The sequence below is a fragment of the Mesoplodon bidens genome (assembly GCF_964165515.1).
Source record: "Mesoplodon bidens genome assembly, chromosome: 5".
NCBI lineage: Eukaryota > Metazoa > Chordata > Mammalia > Artiodactyla > Ziphiidae > Mesoplodon > Mesoplodon bidens.
Window position 1 is genome coordinate 89,392,611 of NC_138161.1, and position 18,946 is coordinate 89,411,556.

At 37.9% G+C, this 18,946-nt stretch overlaps 1 protein-coding gene across 1 annotated transcript in view; it reads right to left on the reverse strand.

The window, feature by feature from the left end:
• Positions 1–11,985: 11,985 nt before the first annotated feature.
• The window catches only part of SPATA16 (spermatogenesis associated 16), a gene marked incomplete at its 3' end in the record, with an annotated part of 219,339 nt that continues 212,378 nt past the window's right edge, over positions 11,986–18,946 (reverse strand). Inside the window, exon 10 of the mRNA XM_081235349.1 lies at positions 11,986–12,216. Coding sequence (XP_081091475.1) covers positions 11,986–12,216 — 231 coding nt within the window. The remainder of the gene's footprint in view (positions 12,217–18,946) is intronic.

Sequence of the window (18,946 nt, forward strand, 5' to 3'; positions counted from 1 at the left end):
CAAAAGACACTTTTATCACTCTCCACACTTAGGAAATTCCAAGCGTTTTGGGAGCTGTTAGACAGGAAATGTGGATGCAGACCAAATATATATTTCTTATGAATCACAACATCACAAATGTAAAATGTTGTTAGTATTGATATTGGCAGTGTGGTGAAAAAGCCACATGGGGGATAATAGTCATAGTGATTTGTGACCGTGTAGATTTCTTAAATACACTGAATACTTTGAGCTAGATTTTTCTTGTTTATAAAAGACGCTTAACAGTGAATGAAGTCCCTTGGGAGACCCAGTTCTTCTTCTCGTGCACTTGGGTGACGTTGGGTGTAAGAAAAGATATTTCCTTAGCTGTGTCCTAGGGGACAACAGAGGTGATACACTCTCCAAGGTGCTCAGCTTATACCCAGGAAGAATCTTTGTTGGATATTTTGTTCTCACATACATTTTTCATTGTTTTTTCAAATTGAAGCTCTCCAGGGATGACCAAGATAAATATTCTCATCCCCCAAATATTTACAGATACAATGTATGAAATGTTATGCTTATTATCTCAACACTTCTCAATTTGAAGTGCTTTCTATTCATCACTATAGTCGTATCTTGAAAAAGACATCGAGGCTTGCCTATTAATACAAATTTATCAAAAGGATCCTTTTCCTATGCTTTGAGGAGCCCATTTCCCTCTGAAGTGACCATCCTTTCAACGTTATTGTATTTTTTGTCTACTGTGACTCTTTCTCATGGCAGGTACCTTGTTGGCAAGTAATTCACGTTTTTGACTGTGCTATGATGTCACAATTCCTGTTTTCTAGTCACAACCCTTGCAGTTGTGCCTTCCTGCATAACCCATGCGGTCTTCCCACTCCAGCAGAACTTCTCATTCCCATGGTCACTGCTGACCAAGAGTCCAATACTCTGAACTGTGGGCATCTTTGAATTGGATATCCTGACACTTCCACATTTGGAGAGCACATTTTATTTTGTGGCTATTTTGATTTTGCATTTTCTAATTTAATTCATTTCTGATTTCTTTCATTTCTAATTTCTATGGAGGGAAAAATAGTTTTAAACCTCCCTTTTGCCAGGTGGTCTCGTGATTTTAAAGAATCTTCACACATTAAAATCCCATTTTTATGTAATATCATTTTAACAGAAATGCTCATTTTATGGAGGGAAAGTGATAAAAATTTGAATGATTCTTAGGAGCCCCTTATACCCTTTTTATTGCATTTTGATATGGCTTAATTCATTAACAAAGGGGGATGAGTTGGAACTGTGGCATGTTTTTATCTCCTATCATTCAACAAAAGAGAATATTTTTTCAATAAAAATTTTAGAGCAAATTTCCAATTTTCCTTTTCTGAAAAATACATTTTTAAAAACGGAGTGACCTTGGACTCAGTTCAAAATTGGAATTTTACAGGCACTCTTTCAACTTATTTGTTCCTGGATCAGTACCAGAGAGGTAAGATCTACTATTAGTATTTCTATTTCTATTTCGCAGATTAGGTGAGTGATAGAGAAACAATGTGGGTTGTCTTTGGTCACAGCATAGCTACTTCATCTGTAGGAACTAGGCTAAAAACCAGTTGTGTTGAATTCTAAACTCAGTTGCTAAACATCCCCCTTCTCTTTCATCACCCCTATTTTTCTTCTCTATATAAGATTTTTGGAGAATTCACTCTCCTAGACACTTTTGTGGTACGCGGGCCTCTCACTGTTGTGGCCTCTCCTGCTGTGGAGCACAGGCTCTGGACGCACAGGCTCAGCAGCCATGGCTCACGGGCCCAGCCGCTCCGCGGCCATGTGGGACCTTCCCGGACCGGGGCACGAACCCGTGTCCCCTGCATCGGCAGGCGGACTCTCGACCACTGCACCACCAGGGAAGCCCCTCCTAGACACTTTTAAAGAGCTATTGACTAGCTGCCCTGAGTTTATAAGGTGATATCTTGCCCAGTCCCATCATTAAACTAGGGATAAAAAAAATCTCCCTTTCCTTTAAAAGTCCATGATGTAACTGAGAAAAATAATGTGTATACAATTCATTCTACTATGATATGACTGGAGTTATGCTAGTGATGTGAACAGAGTGTTATGTAAATGTTGAGAAAAGCGTGATAGTTTGCCGGGGGTTGGAGCCAGGAGAAGTGAATGGATGAAGGTTTTAAAAAATAAGCGACATTTTGAGCTGAGGCTTTGAAATCCAGGTAGATGAGAAGGGAAAGGTTATAGGGAAGAGTACGAGCAAGGTAACAATGGCAGGAGATTGCCAAAGTGTGGTGCCCAGCATCTCTGAAATATGGGGTGGTCCAGGGTAGGGCTGCTCAAGAGGTGGGGCAGGAACTTAGGCAGGACTGGGTCTTGAAGTATGTGCAATCCAAGTGGTCTGGCTTCTATAGAAATGAGGAGCTGCGGATGGTGGGAGAAGCAGTGCAGTGATCAACACTTGTGGGATTCTGAAAGATTGCTGTGGGTTCATTGTGGAAGATGTATTGAAGTGAGGGGGAACTGGGAGAATGGGGCCCATCAGGAACAATAAAAACTCATGAAAAATGAGAAAAAATCTGTAACCAAGGGACTGGGATGGGGAAACTTATGATTTGGAGCTGTAATAATTAAAAAAACGATGCCTAGTTGCGAAGTATAAGGGGAAAGACATGTTTCTATTTTACAGAAATCTAGAATTCTGGTAAAACATGAACATATTTAGCTTAAAATTGTGATTATTTAGAACACAGCTCATTAAATACCTCAAATAATTGGTTTTTCTATGCTAAACATTTATGAGAAAGGCAAATGATAAGAAAACAAGCTGAAAGCAATTTTATCTTCAAGGAAGCAATTCCTACTTTTTGTCCTGGGATCGTATCAGTTCAATTTCATACATGTTCTGTGTCATATTCCTGCCCCCTCTTGCCTCTGAATATCCACTTTCTGGTTGTCTTGGATTCACAGGCACATGCATCAGTGGCCCCCCCTTTCATGTAGAGGTGCACAATTACACCTGGGCTACAGCATTGCCATGGGAGCCTTAGGATGAGTGCTGTGCTGGTCTGCTGCTCCTCTGGCTATAGTATTAATTCTTTCATGGCAGGGACTGTTTTTCGCTCTTCTATCTCTCAGCAGGAGAGCACTGAAAGAGTCTTTACTATGTGTCACACACTGTCTAGGCAATTAAAATACATGATCAATTTAAGGCTCACAATACCCGTATGAGGATTGTTATCATTTTTTCACAGATTAAGAGACTGAGACACAGATCTCATCATGAGAAAGCCAATGCTTTTTATATTATTTCACTTTACTGTCCTAATGTCTACCCCACTTCCTGTCATATAGTCAGATGCTCTCAGTAGATGTTTAATTAGCATTTAAAGAGAGGTGGATTTTCTCATCATTAGGTAGACTTTTGTCATGCTTGCTTGTGGATAGGGATTCCCCTGTCCCTGGAATATATAAATCATATTGTGCTTTAGCTTTATTCTGGGTTAAATGCAGTATTATGTCTTAGTACAGGAATTTCACTTTGCTGCCACTTATATTTTTATGGGATAATGTGACTCAGGGGACTGACACTGGTTACAGATGTAACCAGTATGTCCTTGGCTTCTCCTGTGGTAAGTACACATGTGTCACATTTACAATAAGATCACACTTCCGTGCTCTTTGAGTATCTACCTTCCTATTAGCATGAAGTTCAGTCTTTTCCTAGGATCCCAGGAATCCCTGTTGGGCAAGGTGGGTCCCTTTGTGGTCACCATTTGTCAGGAGCCAAGCCAATTCTATAGCTCTATGAGTTAGAACGACTTAGGGAAACTTCAAGCAAGGTTCGACGAGATGTGGTATACATGACGTCCACAGAAAGGAGCGCTGGCTGTAGGGCATTATGCTGGACACACCGGGGGTGTACATTCCAAGAGCAGGACCTGCCTCCTTGTTGATTTCTCATAGGGCAAACATGAGAGCAAACTCATGAAAGGGGGGATACCGCTGGACTCCAGGGCTTTCACAGCCAGTTGTCTGGGAAAGCTACTTGCTCTGCCTCTGGGAACCTTGGGGGCTTACAGCCAGGGTAGGAAGGTCAAGATCCTGTTTAGCCCCTTCTGCTGGGAAAAGCCCCTTCCTCATTCCAGCTGAGTTATTGTTCAGGCCAGTGCTGGCCAATAGAAATATAATGTGAGCCATATACACAATTTTGAGCGTTTTAGTAGCTACAGTAGAAAAAAACAAAACAAAAAAGTAAAAAGAAACAGGTGAAATGAATTTTTAATAATACATTTTCTTTGAATCACTTTATCCAAAATATTATCATGTCAACATGTAATTAATAGAAAATTTGTTATTGAGACATGTTACATTTCTTTTCTGAAATACTCAATTTTAGTACAGGTCCTTTTTTTTCTTTTTTTTTGGCTGTATGCGGGCCTCTCACTGTTGTGGCCTCTCCCGTTGCTGAGCACAGGCTCTGGACGCGCAGGCTCAGCGGCCATGGCTCACGGGCCCAGCCGCTCCACGGCATGTGGGATCCTCCGGGACCGGGGCACGAACCCGTGTCCCCTGCATCAGCAGGCGGACTCTCAACCACTGTGCCACCAGGGAAGCCCCAGTACAGATCCTTTTTAAAAAAATTTTTATTGGGGTATAGTTTATTTACCATGTTGTGTTAGTTTCAGGTGTACAACAATTTTTTTTTTTTTTCTTTTTTGGCTGTGCTGCGAGGCTTGAGGGATCTTAGTTTCCAGACCAGGGATTGAACCTGGGCCCAGGGCAGTGAAAGCATGGAGTCCTAACCACTGGACAGCCAGGGAATTCCCTACATTCTTTTCTAATACTGAGTCTTTGAAATCAGGTGTGTTTTTTACACTTACAGAATCTCTCAATTTGGATGCTAATTTTTCTTTGGGTATACTTGATCTTTGTTTTGATTTCATAAAATTTACAGTTAAAAAGTAGATTTTCATATCCAAATTGTTCCAACTATATTTCCAAGTTTTCCAAAAACTGAACTGTGTCCATTGTTTTTTTTTTTTTTTTTTTTTTTTTTTTTTTTTTTGCGGTACGCGGGCCTCTCACTGCTGTGGCCTCTTCCGTTGCAGAGCACAGGCTCCGGACGCACAGGCTCAGCGGCCATGGCTCACGGGCCCAACTGCTCTGCGGCATGTGGGATCTTCCCGGACCAGGGCACGAACCCGTGTCCCCTGCATCGGCAGGCGGACTCTCAACCACTGCGCCACCAGGAAGCCCCGAGAAAGTTTGCAATATTTCAGGAATTAGTGAAATGTGACACAGAGACATGAAGTGAGCAAATGCGTTAGAAAAATGGCACTGATAGACTTGCTTGACACAAGGTTGCCACAAGCCTTCAACTACAGTGTCAAGTCTGAACTCTGGAGTAAAGCTGCCTGGGTTTGAATTGGAGCTTTGATACTTTCTAGCTCTGAGGAAGTACTTCACCTCCTGCTCCTCAGGTTTTATCTGTAAAAGGAGATAATAACATTTCCTGTCTCAGCACTGTAGTGAGGACTAGAGGGCAATGCCTAGCTTATTGTGAGTTGTCAATAAAGGCATTATTGCGTCAGTGTTTAAAAATCATTTCATATTTCATTATCTTATTTGCTCCTTACTGAGCCCTCATTAGGTAGGGAAAAAATTATTATCCCTCATTACAACACAGCTAGGACTGAAACCCACGTCTTCAAAATCAAAGCCCGTTTTGCTTTCCATGTCATGATTACCACCATCGTCAGCTAACTTGAACTGAGCAGTACCTGTGAGATGTACTTTTCTTAGGGCTTTACATTTAACAGCTGTACTACACCAACTTCCCCTTCTGGTTTTAGGGAATAGCCTGACATAGCTATTCATATCTGTAAACCTACTGAACAAGGCTTAGAGAAAGACTGGCTTGTTATCAATATCAGGGATTTAGTCTTCCCATTTCTCAATGAATATTTACCTTTCTACTTCCCCAAACACTTATTTAACAAGAAAGTTAAAGTCTTGACTATTAATGCATATTAGTTCTGCACATGGCCTTTGATCAATAAAGGATCACAACAAGAGCATATCCAGTATTTAATTTTCAAGTTCCCATACCATTTATTAAATAATGTACATAGAGAGTAATTTTAATCTCTATTTCATGCAGTCTGAGTGTTTCTGGCTTCTTGAGGCACAAGCTGGATATGCTTACATTTATAACTTTTGATATGCTCTTTGGGTCTGTTTTCTGATTTTCCCTCCCTTTGATGACTTGTCAAAGATAGGTGCCTGCACCAGGTGTGTCATTACATTCTATTACATCTTGACAATCTGCTGCTTGTCAAGGCTGCACAATAGTCCTTTGTATCCATGTCCCGAGAGCCCAGGGAACTGCTGAGTGGATCAGGCAACTTGTGAAATATCTGACTGAACTTGGACTCCATCACCCCATCTCAGTGAATCAAGCCACTATAAATCAAAGCTTTGCTCTGCCAGTGGTCTCTTAACCTCCAATATATTTTGTTTTAAAGGACTTTGGTCTGTGATCATCTCATATTTTATAGGGTGATATCCTGTGAGTACAGGGAAAGAACGAAACAAAACAATCAGGAGAAAGTTATGAGGAACACAAGCAAGGGAGATAGGGACAACTCACATGTGGTATCAGTTATTAATTAATTAATTAATGTATTTATTTATTTTTGGTTGTGTTGGGTCTTCGTTGCTGCGCACAGGCTTTCTCTAGTTGAGGCGAGCAGGGGCTACTCTTCGTTGGGGTGCCGGACTTCTCATTGCAGTGGCTTCTCTTGTTGCAGAGCACAGGCTCTAGGCGTGTGGGCTTCAGTAGTTGCAGCACGCGGGCTCAGTAGTTGTGGCTTGCAGGCTCTAGAGCGCAGTCTCAGTAGTTGTGGCGCCCGGGCTCGGTTGTTCCGCTGCATGTGGGATCTTCCCAGACCAGGGATCAAATCCGTGTCCCCTGCATTGGCAGGTGGATTCTTAACCACTGCGCCACAAGGGAAGTTCCAGTTTTGTTACTTTTAAAGGCAGGTAAAACACCATAATTGGTGCTCTGTGTAATAGTTACTTCAGTGACCTTCTGGACTGTGTATCCCATGGATGTTTGGTGGAGGTAGTTGTAAAAATTTTTATGCCACAAAGAATTCTGCAAATAAAATGTTTCCACTGGCCTCTGTCTATGCAACAGCAATTATCTGAGATGCAAGTTTTCAGAGTATATAATTTTTTTTCTGTAAACAGGCAAAGAAAAGCTGATATGAATTGGTCTTTCTCTACAGAGTGATACTAAATAATAATATTTTAAGGTTTTTTTCTTATTATCAAGGAACATATATTTATTGTATAGTATTAGGGAAAAGATAATAAAATCACCCAGAACTGTCTCCACTAAAGATAACCATGTAAAATATCTTATTGTATGTCCTTCCAGTCTTTTATATGCATATATTTTATAACCTAGTTATAATAGTGCTTATATAGTTTTATATCTTACTTTTTTCTTTTAACATGATAAAATTTTTACCTGTGATTAGGTTAAGCATTGGATAGACTGTCATTAATCATTTAGTCTATTACCTATGTTGGAAAATTTTGGTTGAGTTCATTTTATTTTTCTATTTAAAATAACCCTGTGATGAAATAAACTTTTATAACATGTATTTGATTATTCCTCTAGTATAGTTTCCTAAAAGTAGAAATGTTGGGGCAAAGGCTGTAAACAGCTTTAACGCTCATGATACACACTGACAAATTGCTTTCTAGAGAGGTTCTAAAATTTATCCAATTTTCTGTTCCATCAGAAGCAAATAGAAACAAACATACTATCAATAGCATGTAGATACCAAGGTACACCTGGTTCTCTTCAGAGAAGTCACTTGGAAAGCTCTTCTTATTTCAGTGCAGTTGCCTTTGTGCCTGCCATTACTTCAGAGAGGCACACAGTCTTGGACACAGAGTAACATTACTCAGTTGACCATCTACTCTAGTCACCGATTTGGGTTCTGAGTAAAATTTGGCTGTTTTCAAAAATTGCAACATCTGTTCTTAAAAAGATTGGCCATCCTTGAAGATACAAAAAAGTATGAATTACTAGTTCTGAGGCTGTACCTTGCCAGCAAGTAACAAACAGCATTTGTTACTTACTTTTCCTTCTTCAAGAACCCTGCCCCTGCTGAATGCTGCTGTGATCATTAAAGCAATGCTCCAGAAAGGCCGGCAGGGAGGAGGAAGACAGGGACAGTGTGGTGTGTGTTGTCCATAGCCACTTGCCCCAGCAGTTTATAAGTAGCTGTGCTCACTTGTCTGATTTGATGCAGAGAACAAATGTAGACCTGCAAATGGGGGATTAACATAGTGTATTCATGATAAGGTAATTCTACTAAAAGGAGCAATTTGGTTTTTTATGGAATGTGTTTTACTTGATGACAGAGAGAGAGAGAGAGAGAGAGAGAGAGAGAGAAGGGGAGAAGGTGAGAGAGAGACAAGGAGCAGAGAGAATGCAAATGCACGTGAGACAAAATGTTAATAATTGGGGAAATCTATGCTAAGGGTATATCAGGTATATTGTACTGTTCTTGCCACTTTTCCATAGGTTTGAAAAATTTGAAACTGAAAAGCTGAGAAAAACATCTGTAGGGGAGGAAAAATAATTTTCCTTTTACCCTTCTAGGTTATTGGTTCAGACCCACCTGTAATAAAAAGACAGATTAGCAGGAGAAAAACATATTTAATTTACGTATGTATGTGCAGGAGCCTCACCAAGATATGAGACTCAAAGAAGTGACCAAAGCAGGAAGCTTTTGTACCTTTTAGGCAAAGAAACAATAAATTTGTTTATAATTACCAAGGCAGAGGTGTTTGGGCTGGGGTTAGTAAACAGTGAAGAAATAACAAGGTTTGTTTAATATATCCTTTTATGGCCCTGATTTCCCTGTCTCTGGCAGTAAGGATGTCTTTTACCTCCTTTTACAGAAAGGGTACCTTTCATATGGGAGATTTATTTCCTGCTTTCGGGGGACAAAGGAAGTTCAGAATGTTCTTCTTGCATTGGCAGTTTCTCAAATACCTTTAATTCAAAATAATAAGTATGCCAATGTTAGCATATTTTAGGATGACATATTCTGAACCCCTACACATACAAACAATACCAAAGTGCCTTGAAGGATGATGAAGGAATGACTGAGAATGATCAAGTACCTGACATTAAGGAAGACATGAATCAGAACACACAGGAGTTTCATGTGATCATAGGTGGCCTCCTTTGGGATTCCTCCTCTGGGGGTGGGACTGCTGAACTTGAACTATTTCTTACAGAATAATACCCAGTGGCAGTCTCCCCAAATACATTTTATGGACAGAATTGATCACCCTGTTGTAGACCAGTTGGAAAGAATCTGTTTAGATATTTTGAAAGATAAGTTGCCCCTAGCTCTAGAGATCAGCAGAGCTCTGCTTCCCATCTAGATACGTCAGTAAATGATGGAGTGACATAGGAGAAATGATAGGGGAAGACGGAGGAAATGATTGAAGCATTTAGGTCATGGACTAGCTATACAGTTAATAATATTTAAATTGGTCTGATCATCAAGTGTATACCACTTCTTTTCGGCCCATATGTCTTCCTTTTGTTTTGCTTCATGTTTTTGAGATGTTACAGAATAAAATCCTATCTATCTTAGAATAAAATGGCAGAGGAAAAACACATTTTCTATAATTACTGAACTTTTAATTTTTCATTCTTTTGGTGCATAAACCTTTGCAGAAATGATCATATTAGGAAATATTTTTGGACCAAAACCTAAGAGTAGCATATCATCAGGCCCTGTGTCATGTTAACTTTGACCAGACCGGAAAATATTTTCCAATATGGTAAAAGAGCAATTCTCAAACTTTAATGGGCATATATAAATTACCTAGGGAGCTTGTTAAAAATACAGACTTTGAGGTAGTAGGTTTGGGGAGTTGTTTAAGATTCTGCATTCCTCATGACTTCTCTGGTGATGCTGGTGCTCCTGGTTCATGGACCACATTTCAAATAGCAAGTATGGGACAGAACAAGTCTTTAGAGTCAAGCATTAATTAACCTCTTTGGGTGTTGGTTTCTTCAATTGTAAAGGGAGAAAATGCATACATGAAGAAATTCTTATGAAGTTGATATAAAATAAACATTCTGAAAGTACTTTGTAAACTTTGCTTTCTCTGGTATTAATTTTTTTTAAACTAATATCATATTGCTTTACAAATCCTTCATCTGCATTATTGCTATTCAAGGCTCTTGACACTAATGTTGAAACAATGAGCAAAATTCATTCCTATGGACATTGCTATTATACCTATTAAGAATTCTAATTATTTGATACCTTGTTGAAGAGCTATGAGTGTTGATTAGTTTTTTCTGAAAAAAAGTTTCTTTTGAATTTTTTGGATTTCCATTTTATATCATCCTTCCTAAGACCAACTAGAACTGCCTTCCTTTCCCTACCCAAGCCCCAGCCAAAAACAACCAATGGATATTTAGTATTGGATGTGGGGGAAGTGGTCAAACAGTGAAACCATAATCTAATAATTGTAACTATATTATTTTCAAATATAATCTTTTAGCACTGTGGAATGAGAGAACACTAATTTTTGAAGAACAAAGATAAAGCAATTGAACAGCTACTGAATATCAACAGGGCTTTCAGAAAACAGGCAGTGCTAAGATTCCATCCCAATTAAAAAATTAATTAAAGTATTACAGAACATAGAAATTCTTTTGGAAAATAAAATTTTAACACTGAAGTTAAATTCAAAGCTCAACAAGCTTTGTTTCCTAGAGATGTTATAAGGAGATATATATATATATATATATATATATATATATATTAATAGGAAGTTCCTGGACAGTGGTCAAAAGGGATAACAGTAGAACTGGCTGGATGGGAGGCTGAGCCATTTATCTTAGACTCCCACATTTGGTTACAGACTCAAGTGTCCATAGAAAGAAATTATTTTCCAGTACTTATGAGAACAGAACTGAGATGCCTTGCTGGTGTGAGTCTAGAAACAAAAAGGAGTTTCTTAAACACCCCTGTCTTTAACTGACTACCATTATATTAACAACTAACCTGAGGGAACATGATGGCAATGATGATGATCTCTGGGTGGAGTGGGGTAAAAGAGGAAACTATTTGATAAAGGTAAGAATTAAGCAAATGGTCCACAGGGAAATGAAGGTCGTAATTTATTTCAAAGTTTCAAAATATTTATATCTTGCATAATTACGACTACACAAATCTAACATATATGTAAGGCTAAATTATTGATTCCTTTACAATCTCACTGTATAATGAAAAATTCAGCACTAAATATTTTATTCCCTTTTTTCCTTTTCATGTTATTAATGTACTCTGAGATCTTATTTTTCCATTATTTTTAGAATTTACATTTTCTTGTTTGTTTTACTCTGTATATGGGTCCCATCTTCTTACTCTATCTTCAGACCTCCTTGTTGTTGTTAACTGAGGTCTTGAGTAATGGCTCTTGACTCATTATCTTGTCAAATATATGCATTTGTGTTGAGTCATTTAAGGGGAGGGGATATGAAGGATCCAGAGGAAAGAATACAGATGTTAGTGAAATAACTGATGATATCAGCCATACCACATAGGACTGTCTCTATAAGGATTGAGAAAGTATATTATCCATTTTATAATTTTAAAAATCTACATTTATATTATCCATATCTGTATATGGTATGTGACTAATCCTTAATGAATACACATGAATATGCACATATACTGTAAGTGGACTTGGATAGACCTGGTATACTTTAGTCATCGTTGAAAGAGCAAGACAGGTGAAAGAGGCAGCAATGGTTGTTTTATAAGCTATTTAACTAAGTAAGACGAATTTGAGCAAGAGTCAGGTCAAACTTGCTGAGAACATTTATTGCTTCCAGTTGAGATTAACGAAGTGTAGACCGTCTTTGCCAAGAGGAGCACCACCTCATTCTTTTGGCGTAGGCCTTTGTTGCTGGGCTGTCACAGTCAGGCTGGCGGGGTGCCATTGGCCCTTTTTTCTGGAACGTCTCGGTGGTGTCGCCTGCTCCCCAGTGACTAGCTTTGCTGCAGTTTGAAGCTGCTTCATTTTTCTTTTTTGCCTTCGAGCAGTTCTCTGTTTTTTAGTTTTTAAGAAACTATCCTCTAATTTGTATAGAAAGTCTTCAATTCGTCCAACCTAGAAGAAATAAACAGATACAACAAGATTCATTGTTGTTTCCCCAGGTTTTGTGTACTTAGGAAAATGGTGAGGAATTTAAAAGTAAATGGCACATACAGGTCCATGTTGGAACAGAACTGGTGGAGACAGTTAAAATATAAATATAAAAGCCCCCTTTTTGTTTTAATTTCAGGGTCCTTTGTTTTAGGAACGTGAAGCAGACATGCAGGAATTTGCTTTACCACTCAGTCCTATATATTGGGGATGGGACTGGGGATTATCATGACCTGCTGTCTTTACTGGTCAGTAAAACCAGGGATTTCGAAAAGGAATAAATGGTGAAAAATTATTCAATTTTCTAAAAGAATAATGAAACAAAATCTACTCCCCTCAAAACCAGAGTTTCTAGCACTGGTATACCCCTGGCCAACTTGGGAGAAAAATGAATATTCCACATTGTCTTAGCAAGAGCCATTTCTCTTTTAAATCAAAAGTTGAAATAAAATTAAATAATGATATACAAAACAGTAGTTCTTAGAAATAAATTATTTGTCTTTCTCCAAAGAAAACTTATCATTATTCAGTGACAGTTGGTTGAATGTATTATACTATTTGTCAGAGCAAAACAGTTTACATATATGCTGAGTTGGGCTTTCATGATGAAAAACAATTCATACTTAACCTTGATTCCCGAGACCTGCATATTGTATTAGTCTAAAATCACTCACTGAAGAACCTGTTGTCTTAAAGTTAGCTCAAAGCTAGAGCACTTACTCTTCAAGGTATATTAACATATCGTCTACTTAAGATAAAAGCACTTACAAGTTCAATTTTCCAATTTTGAGCTCTACTTTTAAGTCACTTGATTTATCATTCAGAGTAATATCCAAAAGATAATTCAGATTGTCAAAAAGAGAGTAATAAATGGTAGCACTCATTTATATGTTATATTTAGGTCTTACATCACACAAGGTGATGAAAACTGTCCATTGGTTTCCTTAAGAAAATAAGATAATTTATTTATGTGAAAACAATTCTTTTTGAAAACCTAAAATTACTTCAGGTAAATTTTTCCAAAAGTACATATTGTTTATGATATCTGATTATTGCAGCAATCATCAAAGTGATTTGACAGAATATTTTTGGATCCTGTCATGAAGTCAATGCATTATTCTATGTATTCCATCCATTTATACTATCCAACTTACACCAAAACCATAAGTAAAAAATTAACACAGAGCACAATCAAAATAAACACGATGGATGGCACTTTACTGTTACTTCAATAGAGTTGATTACTCACTCATGTTATTTGTGCTGAAAATGTATGGTTTAAATCAAAGCTCTTTACAGTGATAATGTTTGCAGTTAGTCCAAACACAGTTACAATTACACCCCTAATGCAACAAAAGAAGCTTCCTTCAATGATACAGAAAAATACTTGTTTTAAAATATCCATTAGGTGGCTGCTATCTTTTTTTTTTCTACATCTTTATTGGAGTATAATTGCTTTACAATGGTGTATTAGTTTCTGCCTTATAACAAAGTGAATCAGCTATACATATACATATGTTCCCATATCTCTTCCCTCTTGCGTCTCCCTCCCTCCTACCCTCCCTATCCCACCCCTCACAAAGCACCTAGCTGATCTCCCTGTGCTATGCAGCTGCTTCCCATTAGCTATCTATTTTACGTTTGGTAGTGTATATATGTCCATGCCTCTCTCTCGCTTTGTCACAGCTTACCCTTCCCCCTCCCCATATCCTCAAGTCCGTTCTCTAGTAGGTCTGTGTCTTTATTCCCGTTTTACCCCTAGGTTCTTCATGACATTTTTTTTTCCTTAAATTCCATATATATGTGTTAGCATACAGTATTTGTCTTTCTCTTTCTGACTTACTTCACTCTGTATGACAGACTCTAGGTCTATCCACCTCCCTAACACCATACACAAAAATAAGCTCAAAATGGATTAAAGACCTAAATATAAGGCCAGAAACTATCAAACTCTTAGAGGAAAACATAGGCAGAACACTCTATGACATAAATCACAGCAAGATCCTTTTTGACCCACCTCCTAGAGAAATGGAAGTAAAAACAAAAATAAACAAATGGGACCTAATGAAAAACTTCAAAGCTTTTGCACAGCAAAGGAAACCATAAACAAGACCAAAAGACAACCCTCAGAATGGGAGAAAATATTTGGAAATGAAGCAACAGACAATAGCAGCTCATGCAGCTCAATATCAAACAAACAAACAACCCAACCCAAAAATGGGCAGAAGACCTAAATAGACATTTCTCCAAAGAATATATACAGATTGCCAACAAACACATGAAAGAAGGCTGCTATCTTTTTTAAAGATTGGGTTTATTAAGAGCAGTGTTGACTAACTGGTTTGCCTTTCATTAAAAAAAGACAAAGAAGAAACACAAGTTATGTCATTGGAATAGAGAGTACTGCTGAATTAAACTGGGAGGTCTAGAGTACAGACTATGTACATGTCTCACCTGGCCTAGGTGTTCACCTCCTGCCTGGTCTGTCTACATGCTATCCTTTTAACCCATTCTCCTAATAATACTGGAATGATTTTTTTAAAATGTATATATGGTCACATTTTCCCCTGCTTAAAATGCCTAAATGGACTCCCAAGCCCTTAACATGATCTACACAGCTCTGGGTGATCTGGTTACACTTCTGTCTCTAATTCTGTCTCCTGTCACTACATTTGCCTTAGCCCTGTGGTACATCTCTCAGTTTTCTAAACACAACCGTGCAGCATTCTCTGCACCCTTGATCTTCCTAATTCTATGCCCTCTGATGGAATACTCCCATTGGAACCCTTACATATCCTCTGGATTTCAGGTTCAACATCAGTGCATCAGGGACATACTTCTTAACCCAGACCAGGTTGGGGCTGTCAGTAACATATTCCCACAGCAGCCGATTCATCTCTTTGCATATTGTAAGTTTTTACTTAATTGTTTATAATGATTTATATAATATCTATCTTCCCATCTGGGTTTGCTCCATAAGGCAGGCAGCTAGGTCCATGGTGTTCACTATTCCCAATAACTAGGATATGGTAGACCCTCACCAATCCTACTCTCTGATAATAGAGCTGAAGACATCAGTGTGTTCAGAAACCAATGTGTTTTTCCATACTCAAAGTGATGACTGGTATGAAGCATATCAGAAAGCTTTCTTTTCTCTTAAAGATCAATCACTTTCATATCCCATCATTCTATTACCATTGTTTAGCTTTGAGTCTAGACAAGGTAATAACAAGGTGTGGTCTCCATACTTGAAACAGCCAAAAGTAGAAAGGGCACTGGGAAAAGAGTCAGGAGTGTTGAGTTCTGCTCTTGGCCTGGCTTATAATCTTGATCTGTGACACCAGAAAAGTCACTTGGCCTTTCTGAGCTTCAGTTTTCACCACCCTTTAGTGAAGAAAGGGTTAGCCTGGATAATTTCCAAGGACACACCAAGCCAAAAAATTCCATGACTTGTACTCACATCAGATTTGTTTGTCCAGTCTTAAGATGTGCCCTTACAATTTTCAAACCAGAGGTTATTCTCTTAGATTATACCATTATAATGACAGAACATGCAGTAAAGTAAGTCAATTTTAGCTTCTGTACTTACTGAAGTGTAGGAGAGCTGCAACATGTTTTTAGTAAAGCTGGTTCTTTATTTTCTTTTTTTAAGTCAAGGAAAGAAAAATGATGGTTGAAGAGAAAATAGATTCATATAACTAAGAAGAACAGATTGCAAATGATAGAAATTTCTATAAAGCCCTTAGGGAAATAAAACACAAAGAAATATGTAAGCATGTAAGGAAGGAAATGAGCCAGTTTTTGGAGCAGAGACCTTATTAGACCTTCTTTTTAGTATAGGGTCTACTTGCTTAACTATATCAGATATTCTCCTTGGTCCTTCTGGGTCTAATTTTCCCATCTGCAAGATGGGCAGATAACATTTTCTTGTCTGTCTATGTGCCAGTGCTGACTTGGCATTACTGAGATGTGGATATCAGACCAAATGAGTTTGTAGAGAATTTGGGGAGTCCAGATGATTGAGGGGAACTGAAGTTTTCAGTAAAAGGGCAGATTCTCACCTATCATATGGTTGTCAATCGTAATCCTCATCAAAGAGTTAGGAAATTGTTATCGACAAATTTCTGAGGATTTTTAAATTCTTATGCACAAAAGTCTGTCAGTCATGACTTACTGTGGAGTCAAAAGTTCAGAACAAAGATGACTTTGAAACCATAAAAGAGAAGGCAGCCTGAGAAGTACAGGAGATTTCAAAGTTGAAATTCTAACAGTACAAAAAAAAATAATAATACCAATTAGGAAGAAATGTGGAGGTAACTAAACAGACCAATACGTATTACAGGAAAATTTCTAGTCAGCTCAGATCTCAAAGGAAGTACTTTCATTCTTTCATGAAAATATTTATTAAACATCTACTGTGTACAATATTTGGCACTGTACTAAGGTGATAAGCAGAAATATCGAGATGGTTGTTTATGAGGAACTCATATTCATGTAGGAGAGGCAGTTAATGAAAACATGATTGTAACAAAGCATGAATGGTTATATAAGAATTACGTACAAAAAGTTCTGTTAGCAAAAATGTCAGAACAGTGAGTTCTATCTGAAGGAATGTGGAGGTGTATTGGAGGTGATAGGAGCTGGGTCTTTGCCAGGACAAGAAACTCATTCCAGACAGAGGAAACAGCATCCATAAAAGCAAGGTTGTGAAAGAACATGGGCTATTTGATGGGGTGGGTCACATAACATAGATGTGGGCATGGGGGAACAAAGAGTAGAGATATACACAGCAGGAAATATAGATTGGGGCCAGCTTATAAAAAGTTGAAAAATACTTAGCTATGTGGTTAGGAAGATAAATCTGGTGCATTGTGTGGGGTGGAATGCAGCCAGGGAGACTAGAAGCAGGTGGATCAATTAGGGCCCAGTGCAATATGATATGAAAAATATATTGGGGCCTGCATCAAGGATTTAAGAGATATTTGGGAAGTAAGAGCTATAGTCTTGATGAAAAATTCTGTGTTGGGGTTAGAAGGTGAGCAGAATTAGTCATGACTATGAAGTTTCTCCTTTGAGACATTGATGGTATCTTAATGAGGTAAGGAATAAAATTCAATGGACAGTTTTAGGGAAAAAGGATGAGTTTGATTAGAGACAAATGTAAGAGGTAGAAAAAGGTCCCATAATCAGTAATGTGTTAAAAAAAATGGACCTATAATAATAGCCTAGTACTAGGCTAAAAGTCAGAATGATGAAAACTCCTAATAGAAAAGAAAAAAACAACCTACTATTTTGTAGTTTACCATGTGAAAAGCATTTTGGCAGTTAAACAGTCCTAAGAAAGACAAACAAAAAATGACGCTTTCAGTTATTCAGAACAAAAAGGTGGTCATGGCAGAGAGACAGCCTGCTGGGTCGAAGTCAGATATATCTGGGTTGGAATCCCAGCTCCAGCATATTCTTGGTGACTTTGGGGCAAACTTATTTAATTTCTTGGAACCCAAGTTTCTTCATCGTCAATTGCTTCACAGGGCCCTAATGAGATTAAATTAAACAATTTATGTGAAGTTTTTGCATAGGTTTGAATTGCTATTATTTAGTGGTAGTATTAATACTTGAATCTGGAAGTGTATGCCCAGTAAATAGAAAAAAAACACAAATAAATAAAACATACCTATAAAAGTAAAATAAAATTAAAAGCTAAACAACTTTATCTAATAGTCCTTGTGTTTTTGACCTCCACTCTGTGGAGATTGCTGCCTTAGTAACTGTGCTAAGTGTAGGTGTTTGACATACTTTAAAGTCTTGTGATTAGGTCTCAAAATTCTACTATATAACAGACAAAATTAAGAGGGGGCAGAGAAAGGAGTGGGAAGATATGAGTTTCTGACAGTACATATTAGCTGCAAATTCAATGTAAATCAACAGTATTCCCTGGTTACCTAAAACTGATCTGATTATAGACTACAGTATTTAAAATGTGTCTCAAAGGGGGCAATAGTTTTTTCCCTTTTCTGGTCAGGTCCTGTCTCATCTGGCTATCATGCTCAGTTCTGGGTATGTCCAGGGTCTTAACTCCAAATTGTATGATGAAACGTTGGAGAATCTGGAGGTGTTTACTGGGGAGAAGAGAAAACATAACAGGAATCTGTGATATCTTTAGGTATATCAGCATTGTTATGTGAAGGGGTGATGAATTTGTTTTGTGTTAGTTTATACATTTGAAAGAGTACTATCTAGAATTGCGAGTTTGATTCCCAGTTCTTTCACTGGTGATGTGACTTAAATTCTGAACTTTAATTTTCTCATCTCTAGTGTAAATAACAAATTAATAATCAGAGTATATTTACAGGGTTTTTGTGAGGATTAAATAGCTTGATGTCTGTGGAAAGCTCTTCATAAATGTCTGTCCTCCACAAAGATTGTGTAGTGCCTGGTGATTTCATAATAGGTTCTCAATAAGTATTTGTTGAAGTGATAAACAGCTGAATGAGTAGTTAAATGAGTAAAAAAGTAGATATTATATTAATATTTTCACAACTGTATAAAAAATGGAAGGGGTTTTAGGGTAAGGTATAGTGACCCTCATCACCAGAGATTGGAAATCAAACATTAGATGACTTTTTTGGCAGGTATGAATTATTTGGGTCATGTGTGAGCCAGGGGTTGGATTAAAGAAGCTTTTAATATCCAT